The sequence below is a fragment of the Leptodactylus fuscus genome, chromosome 2, assembly GCF_031893055.1.
Source record: "Leptodactylus fuscus isolate aLepFus1 chromosome 2, aLepFus1.hap2, whole genome shotgun sequence".
Classification (NCBI taxonomy): domain Eukaryota; kingdom Metazoa; phylum Chordata; class Amphibia; order Anura; family Leptodactylidae; genus Leptodactylus; species Leptodactylus fuscus.
Window position 1 is genome coordinate 72,258,878 of NC_134266.1, and position 25,402 is coordinate 72,284,279.

The 25,402-nt window shown below is 41.6% G+C and overlaps 1 protein-coding gene across 2 annotated transcripts in view; it reads left to right on the forward strand.

Annotated features, from left to right (window-relative positions):
• The first annotated feature begins 10,849 nt into the window (after nt 1–10,849).
• Nucleotides 10,850–25,402, forward strand: part of SRPX (sushi repeat containing protein X-linked) — a 74,788-nt gene continuing 60,235 nt past the window's right edge. For both annotated transcript variants that reach the window (XM_075263975.1, XM_075263976.1), the window contains exon 1: nt 10,850–11,006. In XM_075263975.1, coding sequence (XP_075120076.1) covers nt 10,940–11,006 — 67 coding nt within the window. In that variant the 5' untranslated portion in view covers nt 10,850–10,939. The remainder of the gene's footprint in view (nt 11,007–25,402) is intronic.

A 25,402-nucleotide genomic window follows, 5' to 3' on the forward strand; every position in this document is an offset into this window, starting at 1 on the left:
CACTGTCAGCTTTCCAGCAGTATATAAAACTGCATGTGCCCGATCTGATGAAAGGTCCTCTTTAATATTACCTCCCTACAAAGCATTGATACTGTCTTATTTGGCTAATGCAGTTTCATTCTGAGCACCATTTTATAGAAAAGATGTATTTATTAAGTAATGCAGTTTATACCTATTGTAAATGCGGGACCTTCAGAGAGGGTAAGTTGCTAGGTCAATCACACGGAGGCAAGGATATTAGCTCTCAGTTGTAGTCAGTTTATTGGAGGCAGTTCACACAGTCCACAGAATGTAAATCAAAAACAGCTTTCTTCAGCAAAAGGATAACACAAAGGAGCTTTCTTCAGCAGGGTACAAAAAATGAAACAACAAAACAGTCCTTACTTCAGGATGTAAAGAAGGTAAGTCCTCAGGCTTTCCTCACCCACACACAAGGTGAATTTTAAGGTTTTATCCTCCAGACACACAAACAGGGCAGTGTGTACAACAGGTTTCTCCTCCAAGAGACGACCACACCCCCACTTCCCATGGGCAACCTCAGTGCTTTAATAGCTGATCCTTGGGTCACCTACCAAACCAGGACTGGAGTATAGGCCTGGGTCTACAACTACTCCTAAATCCTGGACCCATACTCCAGGCAGTCACCATGTGGACACCAGCCACCTCAGTGGAAGATACCTGCCATCTACCACTTTTCCATCTGCCTGTTTACACTATTCATTTCAATGGAACTGAGAATGATCATTGCTAAACAAAGGCCTCTTGGAAGGTCGGGCATGAGGCTAAAGGGAGCAGCCATTATTGGGTTATTTCACTGGAATCCTGTCTTAAGACAGGCTTGCACATTCCAGTGAGCGCCCTCTATTGGTTTGCAACAATGAGGCAGCAACTGTCTTCCTAATTACATCATGGAAGGCGGATTTGCATATTCTTCGCATTCATGTGGTGTCATTGGACAGGGAAACTCATGGAAGCACATCAAGATCTTCAAGCAACTGATCTTCAGGATATGTCATCAATTTTATACAGTGATGGTTGATAGTTTGTGAACCTTTCAGAATTTTTCTATATTTCTACATACATTTTCCCTAAAACTATGTAAGATTTTCACACAAGTCCAAAACATAGATAAAGAGAAACAAACAAATGAGTCAAAATCTGAGACTTAGTTTTTTCTTTGTAGGAGAAAATGATCCAATATCACATACAGTATCTGCAAGGGTATGTTCATACGGTGGAATTTGCGACATGTGAACTTTTTGCATGGCTAGCCATGACGGGATGCCGTTGCAATGCACTTCACTGCGGATTAGGCCCGAATGAATGGGCCTACTCGGGAGAGAACCTCATACCGCGGATACCATGGCTGAGTCTGCCGCAGTATCCGCGGCAAGATAGGGCAGCTCGCTTCTTTTTTTTCCGCTACTAACTAGAAGTCAATGGGAGCCATTTTGGGCAGCAGATTCCGCTTCAATAGCCGGTGCCAAAAAACACTGTGTGAACGAGTCCCAAGACTGAACAGGAATCGTAGGTATGGCAGAACTGCAAGGAGAAAACTACTGCTCCCAAAAATAAAAAACAACAAAACATTGCTTCAAGGACAGAGTTTGGTGGAGATCACATGGACAACCCAGAAGGCTATTGGAACAATGTTTTACCGACGTATGAGGTCAATATGGGGCTTTTTGGTTCAAATGAGAAAAGTTATGTTTGGTAAAGGAATATGTTACATTCCACCATAAAATACTCATAAAATGTGTGAAATACAGTGGGGGTAGTATTATGACCTGTTCTGACACATCTGGGCCAGGATGGTTTGCCATTATTGATGGAACAATGAATTCTATCAGCAAACTCTAGAAGAAAATATCAGTCCGTGAGCTGAAGAGGACAAGGTCCTGTAGCAAGACGATGACCCGAAGGACACAAGTCGTTCTGCCCAAGAAGAATAAAGTTACATTAAAGCGAGCAGTTCATGGGAGACAACCTACCAACATAACAGAGTTGAAGTTGTTCTGTATGGAGGATGTGCAGTACTAAACAACAATTGGAAACTTTTTGATGCAGTAATTGTTGCACAAGGAGGTCACTCCAGTTACTGAAAGAAAAAGGTTCACATACTTTTGCCACTCACAGATGTTTGATATTGGATAATTTTCCTCTATAAATAAATGACAAAGTCTAATGGCTTTGACTTATTTGTTTGATTTAGATTTCTTTAAGTTTAGAACTGATGTGAAGATCTGATGAAGTTTTAGGACAAATTTATGTAGAAAACTAGAAAATTCTGAAGGGTTCACAAATCTTCAAGCATCACTGTGGTCCTATAAAATCCCTGTAATGCAGGAGATACTTAACCTGTAAGTATTGTGAGAGAGTGAAGGGTGTGGTCTGGCATCTAAAGGGTGTTTGGTAAAGGCCCACACCAGGGAGGTCAGCTGGGTAATCAAGGCCTGATATAGTCTTTGTGTGAGGACTGGAAAGTGTGGCACCACACTGACAGAGCTGACCTGTCCAAACCGAATCTACAAAGCAGGTAATGTGCCACCCACTGTTGTTGCCAAGACAGGAGACTGGTAGCCAGGGAAAAGTTTTGCTATGTTTACTGAGTTCTCAGCAGAGAAGGTTTTGTTTATTTTGTGCCTTTGAAAAGGCAGTGTACGCACTACAAGTGAATAAAGCCTGAACTTGTGTGCAACCTAGTGTCTGTGTCCCTGTTTCCTGCACTGCTACAAGCATCTACCTGAGCGTTTCTCCACAGTATATAAATGGCTTGTACAAAAATACAGTGAAAAGACAAGGGGGCAATCCATCCATTTGAGGGAAAAAAATGTTTTATCTTGATAGTTGTCAATGCCTCTTCACTGAAAGGACTGTGAATCTGAGGAATAGCCTACCCCAGGATCTGGTCACAGCAGTATCAGCTTCAAGACAAAGTTACATTACTTCTTATAGAAAAATAGCATTCCTGCACTCCTTCCTTCAGCCATGTCCTTTCTTATCCTCCACTTGAACTTGTCGGACACAATTCTTTTTTAACCGTACTAGCTATGTAACCAGTGCATATTGTGCCTATCCATGAGAACTGTATAAAATGAACAGATAGACTGTGTTATACCGACGGCCGGGACTCTGGAGGAGGTGTGAGACTTCAATCTGTGAACTCCCGTGTCATGCTCTCATCCTACTGGCCCTGTCTTATGTATAACTCACTTTTTGCAGTGTTTCTTTAAGGCTGCTTTATCAGATACGGACTATGCAGGGTACTGAAACTTTCTTTGCTCAACTGCATAGAATCTTGTTTTCATGAATATTCTTCTCCAATCCATACATGTCTCAGCATACCAATGATATTCTATGTGCAGAAATATGAACTCTCTGCTTTCTATGAATGAATAGCAAATTATTTTTCTCAATTTGCTTATGATAACATTGGCCACAAATTAAGCCACTGTCTGTCTGCCAGTGTCGGTGTGTACATAAAACCAGGTCATTTGCCAATTCCAGCTTCCTTTCTTGAATACTGAGGATTCTTCACAAATCCTCACATTCATGTTATGAGGGTGCACAGTGACACTTTACAGTACTGGACTGTTTTAGGTGAAGGTGAACTTTAATTCCCGGTAATATAAACCGAAATATATAGAATTACCAAGCGTGGCCACGCTAATTAAAAATTAGGTATATATGAGAATACATATAAGTCCTTGTGGACTCAAGAAATAGGTCAACTTGTATCACGCCTTTTTGGTACGTAATCAAGCTATGTATGCTGAAAAACGTGGGGCTGCGTCTATGGCTTACGACTCAAAGGTCGAAAGAAATCACAGGACAGTGATTGAGGGATATACCCCCCAAAAATACCAAAAGCGCGCTCCCTTCAGTAAAGATAAGTTCTGGTATGCTGATGTATCAAAATAAAAAGGATTTAAGATGATGCGTTTCGGGGGTCTCTGGTACCTCACACGTACCACCCCTTCATCAGATCTCTCGGAGTTCTAGAATGTTTGCACAGCGTGTTTGTATACACATGCTGATATATAGACTTGTCAAAAGACTGTGAATACCCGGTAATATTGAATTCTTTGTTCATAGGGAAAGTTTGGCAATAAAGTCTATTGACATTTTGTACAGTATTAAGTAGCACAGTATATAATAATATAGTAATAGATTTATTGGCTTTATATGAAATTAGTTTTATTGTTAACAGGAACCATTATGGACAACTATTTGGTATGTTCCCCAGAGTGTGGTGAAATACATTGCCCCTGCCAAGGTCACAAAGTGTATGAGCAATGGAGATGGTCCAATCAATTCTTGACCCATGGAAGCCCCCAGGTCCGGCATCGGTAACATATCATTTCCAAAGGTTTATGTACTTCTCTTACAGAGATGTTTTCCCCCGTTCTCTTCATTCTGTCATGGATCTGCAGTTTCCTCTGTATGTCGATGATTAGTTAGACTCCTTGTTAGGAAATTGCTACATGAGAAATTTCTCATTAACTACTGCTGGAGCTTGGAAGGAAGGGGAATGACAGAGACAGTGAATCCTAATACTCAACCTAGCCCCAGTCCCTGCCTAGTTGCCTCAACTACCCTAGGCAGTAGAGGACAACTGGGCGACAGTCCCTTCCTATGAAGCGAGTGAGAACGCAGACAAGATGAACAACAACAAACGGACTAGCCAAGGGAGTTGCAACCAGTCGAGCAGCAAAGTACAGAATCAGAATCCAAGAGAGTAGTCACAAGAACAAGTCAAAGGTCAGAAATATAAACAGCAAACAGTATACAGCCAGCATGCACAAGGCAATAGCAAGCATTAGTGATTGGGCTGGAAAAGTATATAAAGGAATCCACCCTAGAATTGATTGGCCAGGAGTAATGGCAATCAAAACCTACTAAGTTAACTCCAAAATGACCAAAGAAACGAGAGCACTGTCTAAATTGACACACAGCAACGAATTTGCAGCCTTGCTACAACAACATTGCAAAGGATGAAAAATTAACGCATCTCCTGTGCCGAAGAGTGTGACCAGAGGATGGTGCAGAGGCTTACACTCCTGTTTCACACTTATACAGGAGAAGACATTTTCGCCTCCCTGCATTCCTGTGGTCTTGCAGCTTATTTAGAGAATATAAAGAGGGGATAACTACACTGGCCTCCCAGCAGCCAGATATGATACTGGCCCTAGCTGCCCATTTGAAGCTGTGCTGAAGTGTCATGGGATTGATAGAGAAAGCAGGGGAAAATCTAAAAATCAAGTCTTTTTAGAAACCAATGGGAGGTTGCACTGTGAGAGGGGAGTACGTTTTACAGTGAGGTATGGGGTGTATGGAGGGAAAGTTGTGTTTCCTCTTTAATGCAGAAAATCATCGGATCACCAGCAAACTGAAGTAAAAATAATAAAACAGCTATTTTTATCTCTGTAGTCTCTCTGTTACATCAAAAGCAACACAAGCAAAAAAATTTTCACAAGTAATTTTTTTCCAAGTTTATTCAGTTACTAGCAGTTACCCGTGACTTCGTCTGCGGGTTGGCGGTGGCGTTGAACCGCTTATATGTGTTGTCCCCCTTTCTCTGCCGCCAGTTCCTTGTCCCCCCCATCTCTGCCCCCAGTTCCTTGTCCCCCCATCCCTGCCCCCAGTTTCTTGTCCCCGATGTAGGAGGGGGACATGAAGCTGGGGAACGTGGTTGATCCCTGGGGACACCCCCTCCACCCCGGGACACCCCCCCACCCCCCGGGACACCTCTCCTCGGGACACCTCCTCCCCCCGCTGCACTTACATGTGGTGTGTCGGGTGCAGCAGCCTCCTCCATCCGCGATGCGTGCAGGTGGCCTTGGATAGCTGTGGCTCCGGGATGATGTGGGCTGCCGCCATCTTGTTCACAGTGTCCCTGCTCAATCGGCACGCCCTCATTCAGCCCCCAACCTATGGTGCTGCAGCCCTGCCTCTATAGCCCGCCCACAGCCTGCCATGCACCAATAGGAGGTGCGTGGACAGACCAGCGCTGGCAGAATGCCAGCTTCTACAGCCAAGCCCGGAGGGGTCTTTGGAGGGTCACAGTGGCGATTTGGGGTGAGTGGCCCACATTTTAAGTAGCCTACTACCTTTTCCTGGCAAATATGTGTGTGTGTGTGTGTGTGTGTGTGTGTGTGTGTGTGTGTGTGTGTGTGTGTGTGTGTGTGTGTGTGAAATCTCCCCAAAATCCATTCAGCCGTTTGACTGTGATTGAGGAACAAACATCCAAACACACAAACCCACAAACTTTCACCTTTGTAATATTAATACGATTGAGGAGTTAATTTGAAAAGTGACATCCAGTATGGCTGCACTTCCTGTTGTCACTTGCAGAGGTTTTTGCTATTCTTCCAACTTTGTTTATAAATTTGCTTTTACTAAAACTGTATTTGTGCAAATGGACTGCACACTATGGCAGCGCGACTTGTACCGAAACAGACACAAGGATTGTAGTTGTCAGTAAGATGTGTTTATGTGATAACTGGAGCTGTAGCCTTGTCATTAGTATCTGTTACCACGATGGTAATTACAGACTTCTTTCACAAGCGCACATCCTGCTTCCTGTGCCACATCATGTCCCTGGGCCCTGCTATGCTCTTATACATCTCTTCACTATTACTTTTCCTGAACGCTGGCATTTATCTTTCTAACCTCTTACCAATATTACAAATTGTTATGAATTCAGAATATATAATACAATTCAATGTATAATTTTCATGTATAGTAAATGGCCTGCTCTCATAAAGTCCAATATACTATTGGAATAATAACAGACAGTTGGACAGATTTACTATTGAAAATGCGTCAAAAACCTGGCATACATGCTTACACCTCATCTGATACTAGACTTTGTGGAAACGGGTATGACTTCCCAAAAATATGCTATAGCTTAAAGGTATAAACAACTTTTCATGACTAGTACAGGTTAGTACCCTGTTTCCCCGAAAATAATCTTTGCTCCTAAAGTTCCGCTAAGTCTGTGGGATGAGCTGGGAGAGTCGCCCACCTTCGCCGGATATGATGTTCATTATATGCATAGCGGGCCTCTCCTAGCTCTTCCCACAGCAATGGGGTCCCAGTGGATACAGCACAGCAGCGGCAGTAGGCTCTCCTTACAGCCTAGCATCATCACTGGACAGTAAGGAACCCCCACCCCTGACAGTACTCTACCATAGACTTGTACTGTCAGATGTGGGGTGTTCCTTACCGCCCAATAATGACACTAGGCTGTAAGGCCCACCCTACTGAAACTAACAGCACCGATATCTCCAGCACTGGGGCACATACTGGGAAAGCTGACAATGCACTGAATTCATCGCACTGTTGGCGGTCTAGTGGTATATAAAACCACACATTGATGAGGATATAAAAGATCCTCTTTAAGGCGTTTTTAGACATGGTAAAGTTTAAGATCCATGACACTTCTACAATATGATAGGCAGGCTGTGCAGTTTATAACCAGCAGCATCCCCTAAAATCCATTCAAATAAATGGAGCTGAGCTGACTCCAGCATGGCTAACGCACAGTGTATGGAGCCTTCTGCTTCTGGATCTTTCCACTGTATAATTCTGGCACCGGAAGCTGCAGAGAACAGCTGATCATTGAGGGTACGAGGTGTTGGACTTCCACTAATCAGATAGTCCTAAGGCTTGATCCTCAGTCTCAAAAAAACCCAAAGCCTGGAAAGAAGAGGTATAGCAGCGACTGAGGCAATGTTGAGACGGGAGTATTGGTGCATTGGTGTGTATGGGTTCTTTTATTTTTTTTAAGCCCATTTTAAGTCCACTTCCATCAATTTTAGTCTTGATAGAAAACCTCTTTATCAGTCAACTTGATAGAAGTTATCACATTCTTTTCCCACTGTTGAGTCTCAAAGGGAATGCACCAAGTTTTAAGCATTAATGACCTGTGGTCTCAGGCACAGCAACTACCAGCTGGCATCTCTGGATGCAAGCCATCACCCTTGTGATGTCACCTTCCAGACACCAACACCTGTATATGCCAATCCTCCTTCTTGCCTTAAGGACTCAGAAATAATGGGCTTAACTGTGGTATATTGCCTGTATTTTGTGTTTATCTTGCTGTAACTTGTCACTGCCACTGCAGTGAATAGTATTTTGGCAGTAGTATGAAAGGGCCAGATTAGATAAGGGGCTCTTGGTTCCAGAGGCCAAAGATGATCTGTCCTCAGACCAGTTTGAGTTGCACTTGTTTGAGTTTCAATGATGGCTTTGTAGAGATATCCTAAAGAAACCTACATGTGGAAAATACAGATGTAGCACTGTTTAACTTGACTTTCTGCAGTGTGGTGACTTTCTGTAGCACTGTTTAACTTGACTTTCTGCAGTGTGATGACTGTTTGCAGCATGATATCCTATCTCAGAAGGCACTAAAAAGCTATTGAAAACCCAATGGCAAGAGTCAGCTCTCTGTACCACAGTGTTGTTAACTTGTTATGAGTCATGTTAACCTTTGCTACATCTGTACATATATCTGAGGTCAAGACAAGTACATTTTTGACCTGCAGGAGGTCTCAGAATCCTTTCATTTAGAAGTGTCACATGTCAGAATTTCATGATGACAGTGGATGGCAACGAAATGATTAGAAAAGGTCTAAGGTCCGTCTGCCCCTTTTCACTCTTCTTTGCACTGTTGACAATTGTACCATTTTTATTATAAGGATTTATCGTAAATGATATAGAAAACATATTTTGCACCAATTTTGTTGGAGTCCTTTTTCCTTTGAAAACCAACAGAAGCGATGTATGTACTCTCTAAAAGTAAAACCGACTTTGTTGCCTATAGCAACCAATCACAGCAAAGCTTTTATTTCATATTCCTATCTTGAAGAATGAAAGCTGTGATGTTATTGGTTGCTATGGGCTACAGTTTTCACAAATCTACTCCAATATGTGTTAAGCCACTCTCTACCATTCTACTATGGTTGTTTGACTGAGGACTCAGTTTTCAGGCCAGGAAACACAGTCTGTGCCTTTGGCCATGTTTCCCACGCTTACCATGGTTCTTCTGAACTGATACTCTACCAATTTATGATCCTGTGAGTTTCATAACTACTGTGAATACAGGACAGTACCAGAGATGTAACTTGAGGGGGTGCAGAGGGTGCAGTCGCACAGGGCCCCAGGAGCCTTAGGGGGCCCATAAGCACTGGCATCGGTATTGAGATTACAGCTTCCATCTGGCCCATAAATCAAGGAGACCCACAGATTACCCTAACCACACTAAAGTGGATTAAATTCCTTAGCACCGTAACCATCACTATTAAGAGTTTGCTGTAGGGATGAGGTAGGGGCCCCGGACAAAAGATTGCACTGGGGCCCACAAGACTTTAGTTACCCCACTGGACAGTACTGTTGGTAGTAATAAAGCTTAAAGCATGATACATGACTATACTGCTGTAGTTCAGAGGAGCATGGGTCAGCTGGAAAACATGATGATATAATGATCATATATCTAAGGGCTCTTAGACCTCACATACATGGCAGAGGTGCATGAAGTGTCAGTGCCTCGCTACTACTTTGGTTAGAAGGTATATTATGTCTCATAAGGGAGAGACAGTATACAGCATTCAGGGCCTTATTGAACTATGCATATCCTGGTGAGTATTCCGGTTAAGGAATATGCAAATAAGACATCCTTGGTGGAAAAGAGGAATTTGCTCTAGCGCCACCTTTTGAAGGTAGCTCTCTAGAGATCAATACATGGTTTAAAGAAATAATAATTGCTTAACTATAGGCAACTATCTTCCTTGGTAGGGAACACATGGTCTAATAAAACCCTGTACCATCTCCGCTTAATGTGACATATTACTTCTTCTGACCCACATCTCAGGGCCAACCAGTACCCCGCTCTGCACTGATGAGAGATAATAACCTTCAAACAGCCAGATGGCGTTGGGACTCTTTTCTTTTAGGAGGAGTTGTTCTAGATTGGTTATTATTCCCAGATTATACAGTTAGTTAAGACAAAACATACCTTGATCTATTGGGAAATACCTTTCAAAAGGAAGAGCTAGAGCAATCTTTTTCACTAAGGAGGTCTTCTTTGCATATTCCTTATTACTTTAGCGTCATTATACAATGCCTCTTTCCAGCAGCTTATTATATAGTTTTTTAACCCTTAGAAGCAATGCTACTTGGATAGAGTATCTCTGAATCCATGGCATAAAACCACTGTATACAATATGAGTAATATAGAGGTAGAGGTAGGTCCAAAACACTTCTTGAGTTCTGTCAAAGTTTGTACAGAGTCATGATACGGTCTTGTGAATGAGGCTTTTCCGTTCCCTGCATTGAAGCAATATACTACTAATATTATGATGAGAATGGCATGCAGTGGCAATGTGCGGATACATCATAAAGATATTATAAACAGAGTATATAAACATAATGATAAATGAAAGCAGATCCCAAGTCTCTAGAATGCATTCACTTTTATTCTGGCATTCCTCCAATTTAAACATCCTAGCAAAAGTATGTCTGTGTACAGTCCTAGAGGAAATACACCCCCGTCAATGCGACCATTAATATAACTAATTCTGCAGGCATGGCAAACCGCTTACATTTCATAACATGGTAAGTTTATATAGCAGTAGGTAGAAGGAGTTTCATTCATCTCATTGGCCTGACAGTCATCAAAGCAAAACCTAGGAACTAACCCTGGCTGAAGAGTCTTATAGTACATTTGTGTAGGGAATCTGCTGTGTCCAATAAGGGATTGCTGTACTCCCCCCTTTTTCCTGGCAGAGTTTCAGTTCTCCAAGGAAAAAAAAAACTTGCGGTATCTTGCTTCTTGCCTGAAGCTTAAAGACTGTGTAGAATTCTTTCCTCTCTGTCTGTGTCTTTATGCTTCCTTCCCACTTAATCTACGTCTGCAGGAGGACTTGTTTTTAAAGTCATGGGGACCTTTTTGTACATACTTTGGCTGTTCACCCTGAATTTGTACCTGACAAGTGGATATGAAGGTAGGGATACCTGGATATAGTACATAGTCATATCTGAATATTGCACAGTAAACTGAGGGCCACAGGTCTTCTGACTATGCGGGACTATGTTTGCTGGTAGACTTCATATAGTTGCTAATGTATGGGACTATACTGGTGTGACAGTCCAGTATGTAGACACAAGTTCTTTATCTTATACATCAGGTTTTATATATGTACATTTGTAGATGTTTATAGATGTCTACCTATTATTTGAATGTAATTCTTCAGAAAAGTAAAATTCCCGACCCTTCTGCTTTCTGTAAGTTCAATAGGCTTGCTTTGTGTGATAGTATGTAGTGGCCAGGCATTCCTTCAGGGTTGTGTTAACAACGAATGTCTTGATATTTGACAGTTAACTCATTTAACCACAGTCTGAGACATGCTGTGACTCTCCAGTTCAGGGGAAGTCGGGGCTGAAATTGTTACAGCGGACTCCAATAGAATACGGGGAGTTCTAGTTATATCAAGCTAGTCATTGCAAAAGACATGCAATTTTACTTTGAAACTGTAAAACCCCCACCATAGTAGGGCAAGTATATAGATGTAGCCAGGTTACGTTTGTTATGTGGCAGACTTCATTTTGATATCTAGATGTTATATGAGATTTCTCTTGGGACTGCAGGTAAACCTAAAACGTAGCCTGCAATGAGGGCACTGTACGCTAAGTAAAGGAACTAATGCTATTTCCAGAACTATACTTTCCACAGACTTTTACAAAGTTCCAGTACAATGGTATTCCTTTAAGTGTGCCTCATTTGTGTATGTCATATGGTATACAAACGGAACTAGGCAGATACACAATAAACTAAAGCCATATGGGTTATAGCTGACTATGGGAAGTTAGCCACAATTGCATAATCAGAGTTGTCAATTCTTAGATAGAGAGGAAAATGCAATTACATTCCAGAAAACTGTTGAGTCTTGTGATAAAGTAACCTTTCCACTTACAAAGAAGACATCTTCCTATCTTTTATGTTAAAATAGTGAACGTTTAGACACTTTTACAATGTGGGACGATAAACTTGTCAAAGCGGTAATTGGCAATTGAATTTCCAGTAACCATAACTTTCAATGACAGAGATCGGTAAACTAGTAATGTGAAAACAATCTTCTATGAAATAAGTTTTTCCATTATTCAGTGTCATGTAATATTTAGATATGCCATAACAATGTGATAAGAGGGTACCATCCTATGGAGCTGTAGCATGGCACCATTTAAATGGACAAGAGCTGCCCTCTTTATTCTAAGGTTTGGTGGAAATCCTGTACACTGCAAAATGGCCTCTTTGAGGCAACACAGTAACCCATCTCGCCCACATAAGCCAGTCAGTACCCTGATATGTAATGAGAGGCAATAACCTTGACAGCTAGCTGCAGATGGGCCTGTCTTCTTTTTGGAATCGGTAAGGACTCCCTCTCCTGGCATACTGTTCAGGCCAGTAAATTCAGCCAACACATGGATGAATGTGGGGTTATTCTGGCTTGGCTTCATTCCTATATTATGTTACTAGGTTTTAGGAACTCCAGACATTGATCTGTAGGGACTTATGCCCAGTTAGCCATTTTCTCTCTCCAGTGTTATGTGACATGTTAGTGTTACAAGGTTTCAGGTGAGAATAGGGAGCAGATGCCTTAAATTTGGTGTTATCACTCTCACACTCGCTCATATTGGTCACTGGAAGTTCAACATGGCACCTCATGGCAAAGAACTCTCCAAGGATCTGAAAATACAAATTCTTGCTTTACATAAAGATGGCCTAGGCTATAAGAAGATTGACAATACTCTGAAACTGAGCTGCAGCACGGTGGCCAAGACCTTACAGCAGTTTCATACAGGTTCCATTCTGAACCGGACTTGCCATGGTTGGCCACAGAAGTTGAGTGCCCCTGCTCAGCATCATAGCCAGAGGTTTTCTTTGTAAAATAGTCATATACGTGCTGTCATCATTCCTGCAGAGGTTAAAGGGGTGAGGGTCAGCCTGTCAGTGCTGAGATCATACCCTGCACATGGCATCAAATCAGTCTGCATGGCTGCCATCCCAGAAGGAAGTCTCTTCTAAAGATGATGTACAAGAAAACCTGGCCAACAGTTTGCTGAAGACAAGCATACTAAGGATATGGGTTACTAGAGCTGTGTCCTGTGGTCTAATGAGAAAAAGATAGACTTATATGATTCAGATGGTGTCAATCATGTATGGTGGCAACCAGATGAGGAGTACAAGGACAGGTGTGTCTTGCCTATAGTCAAGCATGGTGGTGGGAGTGTCTTGGTTTGGGGCTGTATAAGTTCTGCTGGCTGTGTTGAGCCACATTTCATTGAGGGAGCCATAAAGGCGAATATGTGCTGTGACATACACAGAGCATGATCCCCCCTTTGGAAACTGAGCCGCAGAGCAGAATTCCACCATGATAACAACCCCAAACACACCTTCAAGACAACCACTGCTTTGCTAAAGAAACTGAGGGTAAAAGGTACTGGACTGGCCAAGCATGTCTCCAGACCTAAACCCTATTGAACATCTGTGGGGCATCCGCATTCTCAAACTGAAGGTGTAGGTGTACAAGGTCTCTAACCAGCTCCGTGATGTCGCCATGGATTCCAGCGGCAACTTATAATGCTCTAGTGAACTTAATGCCAAAGAGAGTTATGGCAGTGCTGGAATATAATGATGGCCAAATAAAATATTGACATTTTGGGCTCAGTTTGTCCAATTTCACATAGGGTGTACTCACTTTTGTTGCCAGGAGTGTAGACATTAATGGAAGTGTGCTTCAGTGATTTTGATGGAACAACAAATTTATACTGTTATACAGGCTGTACGCTGACTACTTTACATTATATCAAAGTGTCATATCTTCAGTGTTGTCCCACGAAAATATAAAATGAAATAATTACAAAAATGTGAGGGGTGTACTGACTTTTGTGAGATATTTGTATACATGTACGCAATTAGCACTATGCAAATGTTTTACGTAGGTGTGGAAAAAATACTGCAAAATAAAAGTACTTTCAAAAATAGAAGTGTTCCCTGCAGACAATCACTCTTGTACCCCTCTCCAGCTCTTCAATGCTCAAACTGCCTTCTGTTATGGCCAAATATTTGGACATTCTCTGATTTTGAAGGAAAGTAAATAGTATGCAATGTCGGACTGGGTGCCTAGGGTCCATGAAAAAAATTCATTCAGGGGGCCCACTATACAGCTACATTTACAATGGCTTGCAAAAGTATTCATACCCCTTGAACTTTTCCCCATTTTGTCACCTTAAAATCACATACTTAAATGTATTTTACTGAGATGTTAAGCGATAGACCAACACAAAGTAGCAGATAATTTTGAGGTGTAACGAAAATGATACATGGTTATTAGAGATGAGCGAGTAGTACTCGATCGAGTAGGTATTCGATTGAATACTACAGTATTTGAAATACTCGCACTCGATCGAGTACCACTCGCTATTCGAATGTAAAAGTTCGATGCAGAACCAGCATTGATTGGCCGAATGCTATACAGTCAGCCAATCAACGCTGGTTCTTCTTCTACCGTTAGAAGTCGTCTCCGTGCAGCATCCCCGCAGCGTCTTCCGGCTCTTCATTCACTCTGCCAGGCATCGGGCCTGGCCAGAGCCGACTGCGCATGTCCGCTTGTAGCGCGGGCATTTTCCCCCCATAGACTATAATAGGGTTCGATATTCGATTCGAGTAGTCGAATATTGAGGGGCTACTCGAAACGAATATCGAACCTCAAACATTTTACTGTTCGCTCATCTCTAATGGTTATCAAAATTTTAATCAAATAAAAATCAGTCCTATAAACTCTCACACCCCTAAATAAAATCCAGTTCAATCAACTGCCTTCAGAAATCAATTCATTGAGTCCAGTTGTATGTAATATAAATATGCAGCATATCCATTTTTGTTTCATATTTGTCTGTGGCATTAAACCTTTGCAATCGACAGGTTGAAAGTTGGGCTGGCAGTATAGTCTGGGCATCGTGCCCGACAGCCGCAGCAAAAAATGTCCAATTTCAGCAGTTTTTTTTTTTTTCTTGTACTACTACTGTATTTTTTATTTATTTATTTATTTTTTTACATTTTTATTTGAAAATTGGTAACAATTTCTGCATTTTTTTGTTGCTGCCAGGTCCGCTGTGTGATTTCCATTGCCATAATCAGCAGCGATCCCAACATTATCTATAACTTCTTTTGATGTGGAGACAATAAAGAGTTTATTGGTCCTTTTAAACCCTCCAGACACACTATTGTGTTCTCTGGACAAATAACTGATGTCCACTTTGTTGCTCCCATGTTTATGTGCCTGCCTGGAATATAGAGAAAATTTCCTATACTTAGCAAAATAGTAGTATCATGAAGTCAAAGACTGAAACATGGACAGGTTCTTTCTTTGTAAACAGCCTTGTTTTACTCTGAAACGTTGCGGTGTTTTACAAAAAACACAGAGTAACGCGGCGCTGATTCTGGCACAATATCTTGCGTAAGAATCAGCACTGCAAAACAAAATCCCATTGCGTACAATGTGTCACGTGCATTAAACAGAATCCATTGAAGTCAATGGGATTCTGTTTTGCAGCGCTGATTCTTACGCGAGTTATTGTGCCAGAATCAGCGCTGTGTTACTCCGTGTGAATGCCCAATTAAAGATGAGCCAGGAATGGGTAGATGTGTACAGCAACCAGAACTTAGAAGAATATCATTAAAACATAACTTTTAATGAAAATTAAATTAAATTTTTTTTTTACATGATGACACAAATAAACCATGAAAAACAAAGTAAAAAAAAAATGACGCACTTACTACATGTAAACAAGACAAGTAAAACACGACTGCCGCCTACGCGTTTCAAAGCCGAAGCCCCTTACTCATGGCGGTTACTGCCCTATGATTTTTTTATTTATTTTTTTGCTGCCCGGTAGCTGTCACTGCCATGTCTATCTTTATAAAGTGAGAGACCTGTCCATCAAGCTTGACCAAACAGGTAACAGCTAGCAAGAAGCTGCAACAGAGGTGACACATAGCCACCTGTAAGTAGGTTGCCTGTTGGGATATCATGGTGCCCATGGTTCGAGAAGCATACATCTTCTGACAGGCTCCCAGTAAAAGTCAATCAGTACATTAGTGGGGATGAATTGGCTACCATAGGCTAGTATACAGTACCTGATATAAGCAGGAAATATCTTCCTCAATACAAAGGGCCCTCTGTCCAGACACTGAACCATCTGTACCCTGTCTGCTAACATGCATCTACTGTGATATTATTTATAATGGATGATGCAGATGGATGTTAGTCTAAAATACCGAAGTCAAGCATACCAAGAACAATGCAGAATAAAGGAAATAAGCAATTTTTTTCATCATCTCAATGTACGCAAGAAGGTTTCCATTAACTCCGCTTACCGTATTTTTCGGACTATAAGACGCACCGGACCATAAGACGCACTAAGGTTTTAGAGGAGGAAAATAGGGAAAAAAAAATTTTAAGGAAAAAAAATTGGTGAAATATTTAATAACCTAATAATATAATATTTCACCAATGTAAATAGAACCGGGGGCTTTCGGACACAGGGATACCAAATGTGTATGTGTTTCACAGTAATGTTTTTGTTTTATATGTATTCTAGGGATATGGGGGTGATTTGAACATATATCTATATCTATCTGTCTATCTATCTATCTATCTATCTATCTATCTATCTATCTATCTATCTATCTATCCATCTATCTATCCATCTATCTATCCATCTATCTATCCATCTATCTATCTATCTATCCATCTATCTGTGTCTGTCTGTCTTTCTATCTATCTATCTATCCATCTATCTATCTATCTACCTATCTCCTATCTATCCATCTATCTGTCTGTGTCTGTCTGTCTTTCTATCCATCTATATCTAATCTATCTCATCCATGGAAGTGAAGCTATGCAAGAAGAGAAAAAGGAGCGGGCCAGACGGGTGAAGGAGGTGTGGTTTTCTAAGCAAACTTGAAAACACACCTCCTTCTCCCATCTGGCCCGCCCCTCCTTCACTGCCTCTCAGATCTGGCTCTTGCAATGAAGCCACACAGGCAGGGAAGTAGGGGCGGGCCAGATGGGTGAAGGAGGAGTGGTTTCAAGCTTGCCGAGAAAACCACGCCTCCTCCTCCCGTTTGGCCCGCCCCTCCTTCCCTGTCTGTGTGGCATCATTGCCGGAGCCAGATCTGAGAGGCAGTGAAGGAGGGGCGGGCCAGATGGGAGAAGGAGGCGTGGTTTTCTCGGCAAGCTTGAAACCACGCTTCCTTCACCTGTCTGGCCCGCCCCTACTTCGCTGCCTCTCATATCTCGCTCCTGCAAACATGCGACACAGACAGGGAAGGAGGGGCAGAGCAGGCAGGCACCGTGCTGCTCTCCGTGCTGCTCCTCATAGACAGGACACAGACGCTGCACACGCTGCATTCGGTCTATAAGACGCACACACATTTTCCTCCCATATTGGGAGGAAAAAAAGTGCGTCTTATAGTCCGAAAAATACGGTACTTTTATTACTTTTTATGATACAATAGATAACATTTATGTAAGTAGCAAAAAAAGTAATAAAAGTAATCAAAACCCTATAAAAGTAAGTGTTATGTGTTATAGGCCGCCATTTCCCTTTCATTGCCACCAATTTCACAAATTTGCCACTGAGATTTGTAGCATAAATCCGCCTTTTTATTGTTCATGCTGGATGAATCCAAACCAATATTATATCATGACTTGCAGTTTATATGCACTGTGACCGGAATGGTTTCAATTTTCTATTGGAGAACACAGCACATAACACAATGTTATTATTATATTTTAGCCTAAACTTACATTTGGCAATCCATTTCACCTTGGAAATTCACTTTTGGATCGCGTATTATTTATTCATAAGCTTCCAAAAGTGTTGTGGAACACTGAGACTATAAAAGTAACAATTACATTTCTGCTCCCTTGGTGGTATCTAAGAAATACCAACTAAATCAATACCAAAAAGGCCTACTGCATATGGGGTAGTCAACTACTGGCTGGAGGAAAGAAGAATTTAGCTGCCTATATAATCAGATTACTCAAGTTATATTGAGGATAACAGTAATCTGTAATGTACAGTAATACTGTACATTACCCCGACTGTGTAGCAGCAATGTATTTTCTTCAAACCACATTCAAGTATCTCAAGTCTATAAACCCTAAACTATTGTTGCCGAGCATGATTCTGAGGGGACATCTTCATCTCCACAGGACCATGTGCATATCCAATTTTAGTTGCATTGTAAATCACTGCACACATAGGACTTACCATCAACTGGATCAATTGGACATTTGTGAGTCAATCCTCTAGTGGCAAGAGATGGGAAATGGAGTTGTTTGATACTGGAGTTGTGCAAGATGAGTTGTAAGATGAGAATACCCATGCTTGAAGGTATGAACAGTTTCTAAATGCACAAGAGTATAATACAATATATTTTACTGTTATGGATTTAAGGCAATTTGGATATATTGACATACACTATATGGGGAAAAAAGGATTGGCACAACTCTTAATCTTTGAATTCAGGTGTTTTATTCAGCCCCATTGCCAATGGTCTATAAAACCCAGCACCTCGCCATACAGTCTGCCTCTACAAACATTTGTTAAAGAATGGGGCATTCTGAAGGGTTCACTAAATTCCAGGGTGATACTATAATATTATACCACCATTGCATCAGGTCAGTTCATGAGCTGTCTTCCCGCTGAGATATTCTACAATCAACTGCGTGTTGTATTGTTAAAAAATGGAGATGTTAAAAACTGCAGGGTCCTAAAGCTTCATTGGTGTTACCATCAGTACAAAACTGTGCAACAGGACCTACATGGGTTCCCATGACTGAGCAGCTGTATGGAAGCTGTACATTGCCAAGCACTGGATGGAGTGCTGTAAAACGTTCTGAGAAGTGACAAATCACACATCTTTATTTGGCAGTCTGATAAATGAGGTTTTGGAGAATGTCAGGAAAACTTCACTTGCTTAACTGCATTGTGCCAACTGTAAAGTCTGATGGAAGAGGGCTAATGTTATGGGGTTGTTTTTCAGGGATTGGCCTAAGCTTCTGTGTCCCAGAAAAGCGTTATCAATGCACTTTATGGGAAAAGTTTGGGGAGTTACCCAGTGAACAATGTAAACTCCATAATGGTTTGGTGTGAAAGATTAGCCCACACAGATCGTTGACCTCAACCCCATCAAACACCTTTGCAATGAGCTGCAATGGAGACTGCAAGTCCGGCCATCTGGTCCAACATCAGTGTCTGAACTCACAAATGCCTTTCTGAATGAATGAATGAATAAGCAAAAATTCTAACAGGTACGCTCCAAAATCTAGAACAGAGACTTCCCAGAGTGGATCCTGTTTTAGTATAGGAGGAATGTCCATGGGTTTAGAATGGGATGTCTTAAAAATTCCCGTAAGTGTCTCAATACTTTTGTTTACAGATGAGAAAACCCCTAAAAAAGATTTATTTTGTTTAGGGTTAAGGGTTGCTTGAGTCCCAAACTTGTTTTGGTTTGAACAAGTTCAGTAGGAACCACAACTTACGTTGGCTTAAAACATAATGTATAATGTATAATACTGCCTGAGCTTCTAGGAACCTATTTAAGGCTTGGTTCACACCTGCTCCATGTCTCTACTTAGTGATTCCATTTCCCATTCCACTTTAAGGCTCCGTTCCCACGGAGTAATGCTCCGCGCATTCAGTCACGTATACACGTGTCAGAGTGTGAGCGCTCAAAACAGATCCCATTCATTTCAATGTGTGGGTGGCTCACGCGGGCTACACATTGAAATCAATGGGTTAAAAAGCCGCCCATTGATTTCAATGTGTAGTGCCCGTAAGCCAGCACACATTGAAGTGAATGGGATCTGTTTTGAGCCATCACACTCTGACACGTATATACGTGACTGAATGCGCGGCGCGTTACTCCATGGGAACAGAGCCTAAAAATGCAGAGAGAAAAGTTCTATAAGCAGGACTTTTTTCTCCGCCTTTATAGGGCCAAACCCAGCGTACCCGTTTATAGTCTATGGGGTCAGTGGGTTTTTTAATGTAGATTGTGAGCCCCACATAAGAACTCACAATGTACATTTTTCCCTATCAGTGTGTCTTTGGAATATGGGATGGAAATCCATGCAAGCACGGGGAGAACATACAAGCTCCTTGCAGATGGGTTTATGCCCTTGGTGGGATTTGAACACCAGGACTCCAGCGCTACAAAGCTGCAGTGCTAACAACTGAGCCACCGTGTGGCCCCACACTTTTACACATTTTAACATTTAAAACGCTCAAAAAATTACCCTTTTTTGGGGTAATAGAAATTTTTCTTTTGATTACCACAGGCTGCAAGACTGTCTATTTGTTGAGTAACAAAAAAATTATTTAATAACAGAGAATTTTTTCAGAACAGGGCAAGTGCAATCAGCGTTTTGCTGTTAGAAAAGCAGTTTGTATGTATTAAATGAAAAAAAAAAAGTAAACTTTTGCCAAAAAAAACGTAACTGTAAAGTAAGGTGTAAAGTATCCACCTGCCACTGACTACTGACTGAGAGGCTGTCAGCTGATGTCAAGTCATGCCAGAACATCACAGTGACTCACAAGGCATGTGTCTCTGCCTTTTTTTCCTGCGCAATACATGTGGAGGCCATTTTAGTTTGTCCGAGACAAATCGGCATTTTTTCTATTTTGTTAAAAAACCAAACAATTTGGAACATTCAGGTCAAGCTTGGCTTGTGACAAATCAGTTTGCCCATCTCTACTACTGTCCATACAGTGTAAACTAGTGGTAATTGTATACCCAATTCTTGCTTACCTTAGACATCCTGCTATCATGTGTTCAAGACTTGATTCAACAACATTATTTTTGCCTATTTATTTATTCATTTGAGATTTATTTGGCAGCAAAAAATAAAATACACATCACAGTAATGGATTTCTAGGTATCAGACGATTGCATTCAGTTCTGTTCATTATAGATGAGCATCTATTGTAGTAGCTCATTCCTGTGGTCCCGAAGTGTTGAGATTCTACTGAATGTCGCACAGAAAACTTGAGAATTGCACCCCAACAAGAAAAACTTTCCACAAAAACAGCATTTTTCAATTGCTGGTATGAGAAACCATAAATGTTTAAGTATTTGTTTTATGACAAATGTAGTTAAGGCTACCAGGGAATAGTTTCTTCTATATCAGCCAAAATGTAAGTGGTGAGACAGACTTCAAGCCACAAGTCTGTATATACAAACCCAAAATCGTAACCACTCTACCACATTTTATTTGGACCAGGACTAAATTGTCAACACGAAATAATAAATTCCAAGAATTACGTAAGACCGCATCTTAGCTAAATCAGATAATATACACATTAAGAATCTCAGACAGCAGCATGTTATATAAAGCTATAGCAGCTCAGAAATATCAGCTTTACATACAATATTTAGTTGGTAAGTTTGATTTAGGATAAAACTCTAGAAAATTCTAGGAAAATTGTGCATGAAGCTTGGACAGCCCTATAACCATGACTCTGCTTGCTGCATATACTACACCCAACTCTACAAGTTTCCTATCAGTGGATCCATAGTCTTAACCTTAGTTGAGAGGTTCAGTCTTCATGCAAAACTACATTTTTAGACCTGTCAGCAGTTTCAACCTCTTAATCCCAGTATTGTCTCTAGCTACCTCTACTAAACACTCCCCTGCTCTACTCTAAGTGATCGCTCTACCAGGCTCCTGGTTTCTCACCATCCTCAAGAGAAGAAGGGTGGGATTATGGAGGCAACATGTTACATAGCAGTAAGGACTGAGAAGATTTGACCTATAAATTTATGGGAAAAGATTCAATACAGCTTGATATATGTGAATTGACTCTCTGCTTTTTCTATATTGAGCAGTCCTATCAGTGATTGACAGCCTCCCCTCTATGACTGCGTACAGTGATAGCTGTCAGTCACTGATAGGGCCACCTCTTTGACTTGCTAGTATAGATAGAGCAGATGATTCAATGGGTAAATGGCAAGGTATACTACATTTTTACCCACAAAAATATATATCACTCTGCTCAGTTCCTCCTTTTCTATTAATATGCTGCCTGCGAAAAACAAAAATGCCTGTGGCGGGAAAGGGTTAAGCTGACTTACTGCTCGCTATCTAGTACTGTCAGCAGTTGTGTCAGATTATTTTCAACATTTTAGTTAATAAACCTTTAGAATTGTTGTTTCCGTCTCACAGTTGTTACTATTTGATATTACATAGTAGATGAGGTTGGATGAAGACACCAGTCCATCAAGTCCAACCTATAACCCTACAATCCCTACAGTGTTGAAGGCAAAAACCCCATGAGGCTCATGACAATTGCCCCATTTCAGGGGAAAAAATTCCTTCCCCACTCCAATCTGGCAGTCAGTATAAAAACCCTGGATATAAAAAAAATCTAGGTAAATTATTAATTCATTGGTAATTGGCTTTTTCACTCATCTGATTTTTTTTTTTGGTGGAATTTTAGCATTCTTATCTCAAGACCTGAGACCAGTGGCGTAACTAGGAATGGCGGGGCCCCGTGGCGAACTTTTGACATGGCCCCCCCCACCGCCGCCGAAGACCTCGACCGACCCCCTCCTACGCATTCCTGCGCGTTCTATTATGCCCCATAGTGGCCCCTTCACACAGTATTATGTCCCTTAGTGGCCCCTGCACACAGTATTATGTCCCTTAGTGGCCCCTGCAAACAGTATTATCCCCCCATAGTGGCCCCTTCACACAGTATTATGTCCCATAGTGGCCCCTGCACACAGTATTATTCCCCATAGTGGCCCCTCCACACAGTATTATCCCCAATAGTGGCCCCTGCACACAGTATTATGTCCCATAGTGGCCCCAGTACACAGTATTATCCCCCATAGTGGCCGCTGCACACAGTATTATCCCCCATAGTGGCCCCTGCAAACAGTATTATCCCTAAAAGTGGCCCCTGCACACAGTATTATGTCCCATAGTGGCCCCAGTACACAGTATTATGCCCTATAGTGGCCGCTGCACACAGTATTATCCCCCATAGTGGCCCCTACAAACAGTATTATCCCCCATAGTGGCCCCTGCAAACAGTATTATCCCCAATAGTGGCCCCTGCACACAGTATTATCCCCCATAGTGGCTCCTGCACTCAGTATTATGCCCCACTGTGGACACCCATAAACAATTATTATACTCTGGGGTCTTTTCAGACCCAGAGTATAATAATCGGAGACCCGGGGGAATAAAAACATAAAAAACTACTGTTTCTTACCTGTCCCCCGGCTCCTCCGCTGTTGGCCTCCGCTGCCGTCCTTGTTCAATGGTGTCGGACGTCACATGACCCGGGACGCAGGCCGGGTTCATGTGATGTCAGAGACGTCAGTAAGGACGTAAGGATGGAGGCCTGGCAGGATCGTGGAGAGGTAAGTAACAGTGTTTTTTATGTTTCTTACCTCTCCCGGTCCGCCAATTATTATACTCGGGGGTCTGAAAAGACCCCTGAGTATAATGATAGCAGCAGTAGCAGCTGTCACGGGGCCCCTAATGTCCCGGGCCCTGTGGAAGCTGCCTCTGCTGCTATGGCGGTGGTTACGCCACTGCGTGAGACCCCCATAGCTCTACTGTACTATGGACAGGATTCTATGGTGATGTTACGTATGTCTTAAAATTCAGTCATATTATAACTGTGTTAAACTGACCTTAAGAGTGAATAAATGTGTTAAGTTCTTCACCTAATATTAGAAATCAATAATTGTAGTTTTTCACAAACCTATAGCAGACCCTTGTCCTATTTACTGAAGACTTTTTTCACACAAGGAAATTGAGGTTTATGGGACATGTCACATTCTGCCATTGTTCTGTGTCTGGACATAATATGCTGAGGCAGGGCTGAGCAGGGGTGGAGTTTGGTGAGTAATAAATATCTACACTACCTGTTGGAATAATCTCACATATATCAGCTAATGGGGCCATTATACCGGGGGGTTATTCAGCTTTGAACACTATTTTCCTTTAGATCACCATTTTATTCATATGTAAATCAGGGAAACAGAGGTTTGGGGTGTCTTTGCTCTCAGCTTTGGATTCCCAGGCAAATCACATATTTGGAAATTGTAGATCACCTCTACAAGGTACTGTGATTAGGCTTATAACATATTTACTCCCTTTAACTTCCATCTCTTCCCAAACAAATGTTTCGCAGTCTAGTTATCACAGTTCTTGTCTCTGCAATCCTTCCTAAGTATCCTCCTTGTTTATCAGCTCATTCTGGTAATGTAAATTAGAACTTATAAAAATCCTAGTATACAATACCTTCTGGATTGTAAATATATGGTATTCTAGAGCAGTCATTCTCAATGTGTGGTACGTGTATCCAAGGGGGTATTCCATGTAGTCTCAGGGAGTACACGCCATTGCTAGGTACCAGTGCTATGGGAATGACAGATTTAGCAAATGTCAGGTTCTGAGGCTCCTAGGAGCTAGCGCTGCCCAATCCACTACCACCACCTTCAAATAGTGTGGCCCAGTAGCTGCCAAGCAGAGGCAAATCTCAGAAGACGTTGGGTCTGGTGTAAGTATGCAGATCTCCTCTACAGTAGTATGGAGTCTGTATTGAATAGACAGATATCTTCATTGGGTGCACTTAGTTAAAACTTTTTTCACGAGGGGGTACTTGGCTTGAATAGATTGAGAAACACTGTTCTAAGGGGGAAAGGATGTTATTGCTAGACATCTAATGTCTTACTCGTCTTATTCACAGTATGTGATAACCATACATCACCCTATAATCACACATCTGTATTTAATAAAATGTACTAACCTACATTGTATCTAATCATTGACACATTTCTGGTTGGGAAAAATAATGGAACCTTGACAATTAGATGTAATGTATTAGAATATGTTGATCTTGCACATGTCTCTTTTCTGCATATTTTACTGGACTTATTAAGTATTTGTTAGCTCCCAAAACGATCACCATGTCTTCCTGTACAATGCTGAGAATGTTACAATTAAAATCTAGAGCAAACAGCTAAGCATAGTAGTAACCGCTTGCCAAGCAGCTATATTTGTTTTGGCTGCTGAGAAAACCCCTGGCGGCAGCTTTTGGCTTGAGGTTATGTTGGATGTTGTCCTTAAAACGGAGCAAGGAGGCATTTCCAATGTATTACTCAACAACAGAATATATGCAAGTTATAAACTATTAAATATAGAAATGCCTTCTAAGCATAGTAAAGCTCCAACATTGTATAGCATTATTAGAGGACCAGTATAGGAGTATGTCTGAAATGTACAGGTGTGGTTAAAGGGGCATTTCACTC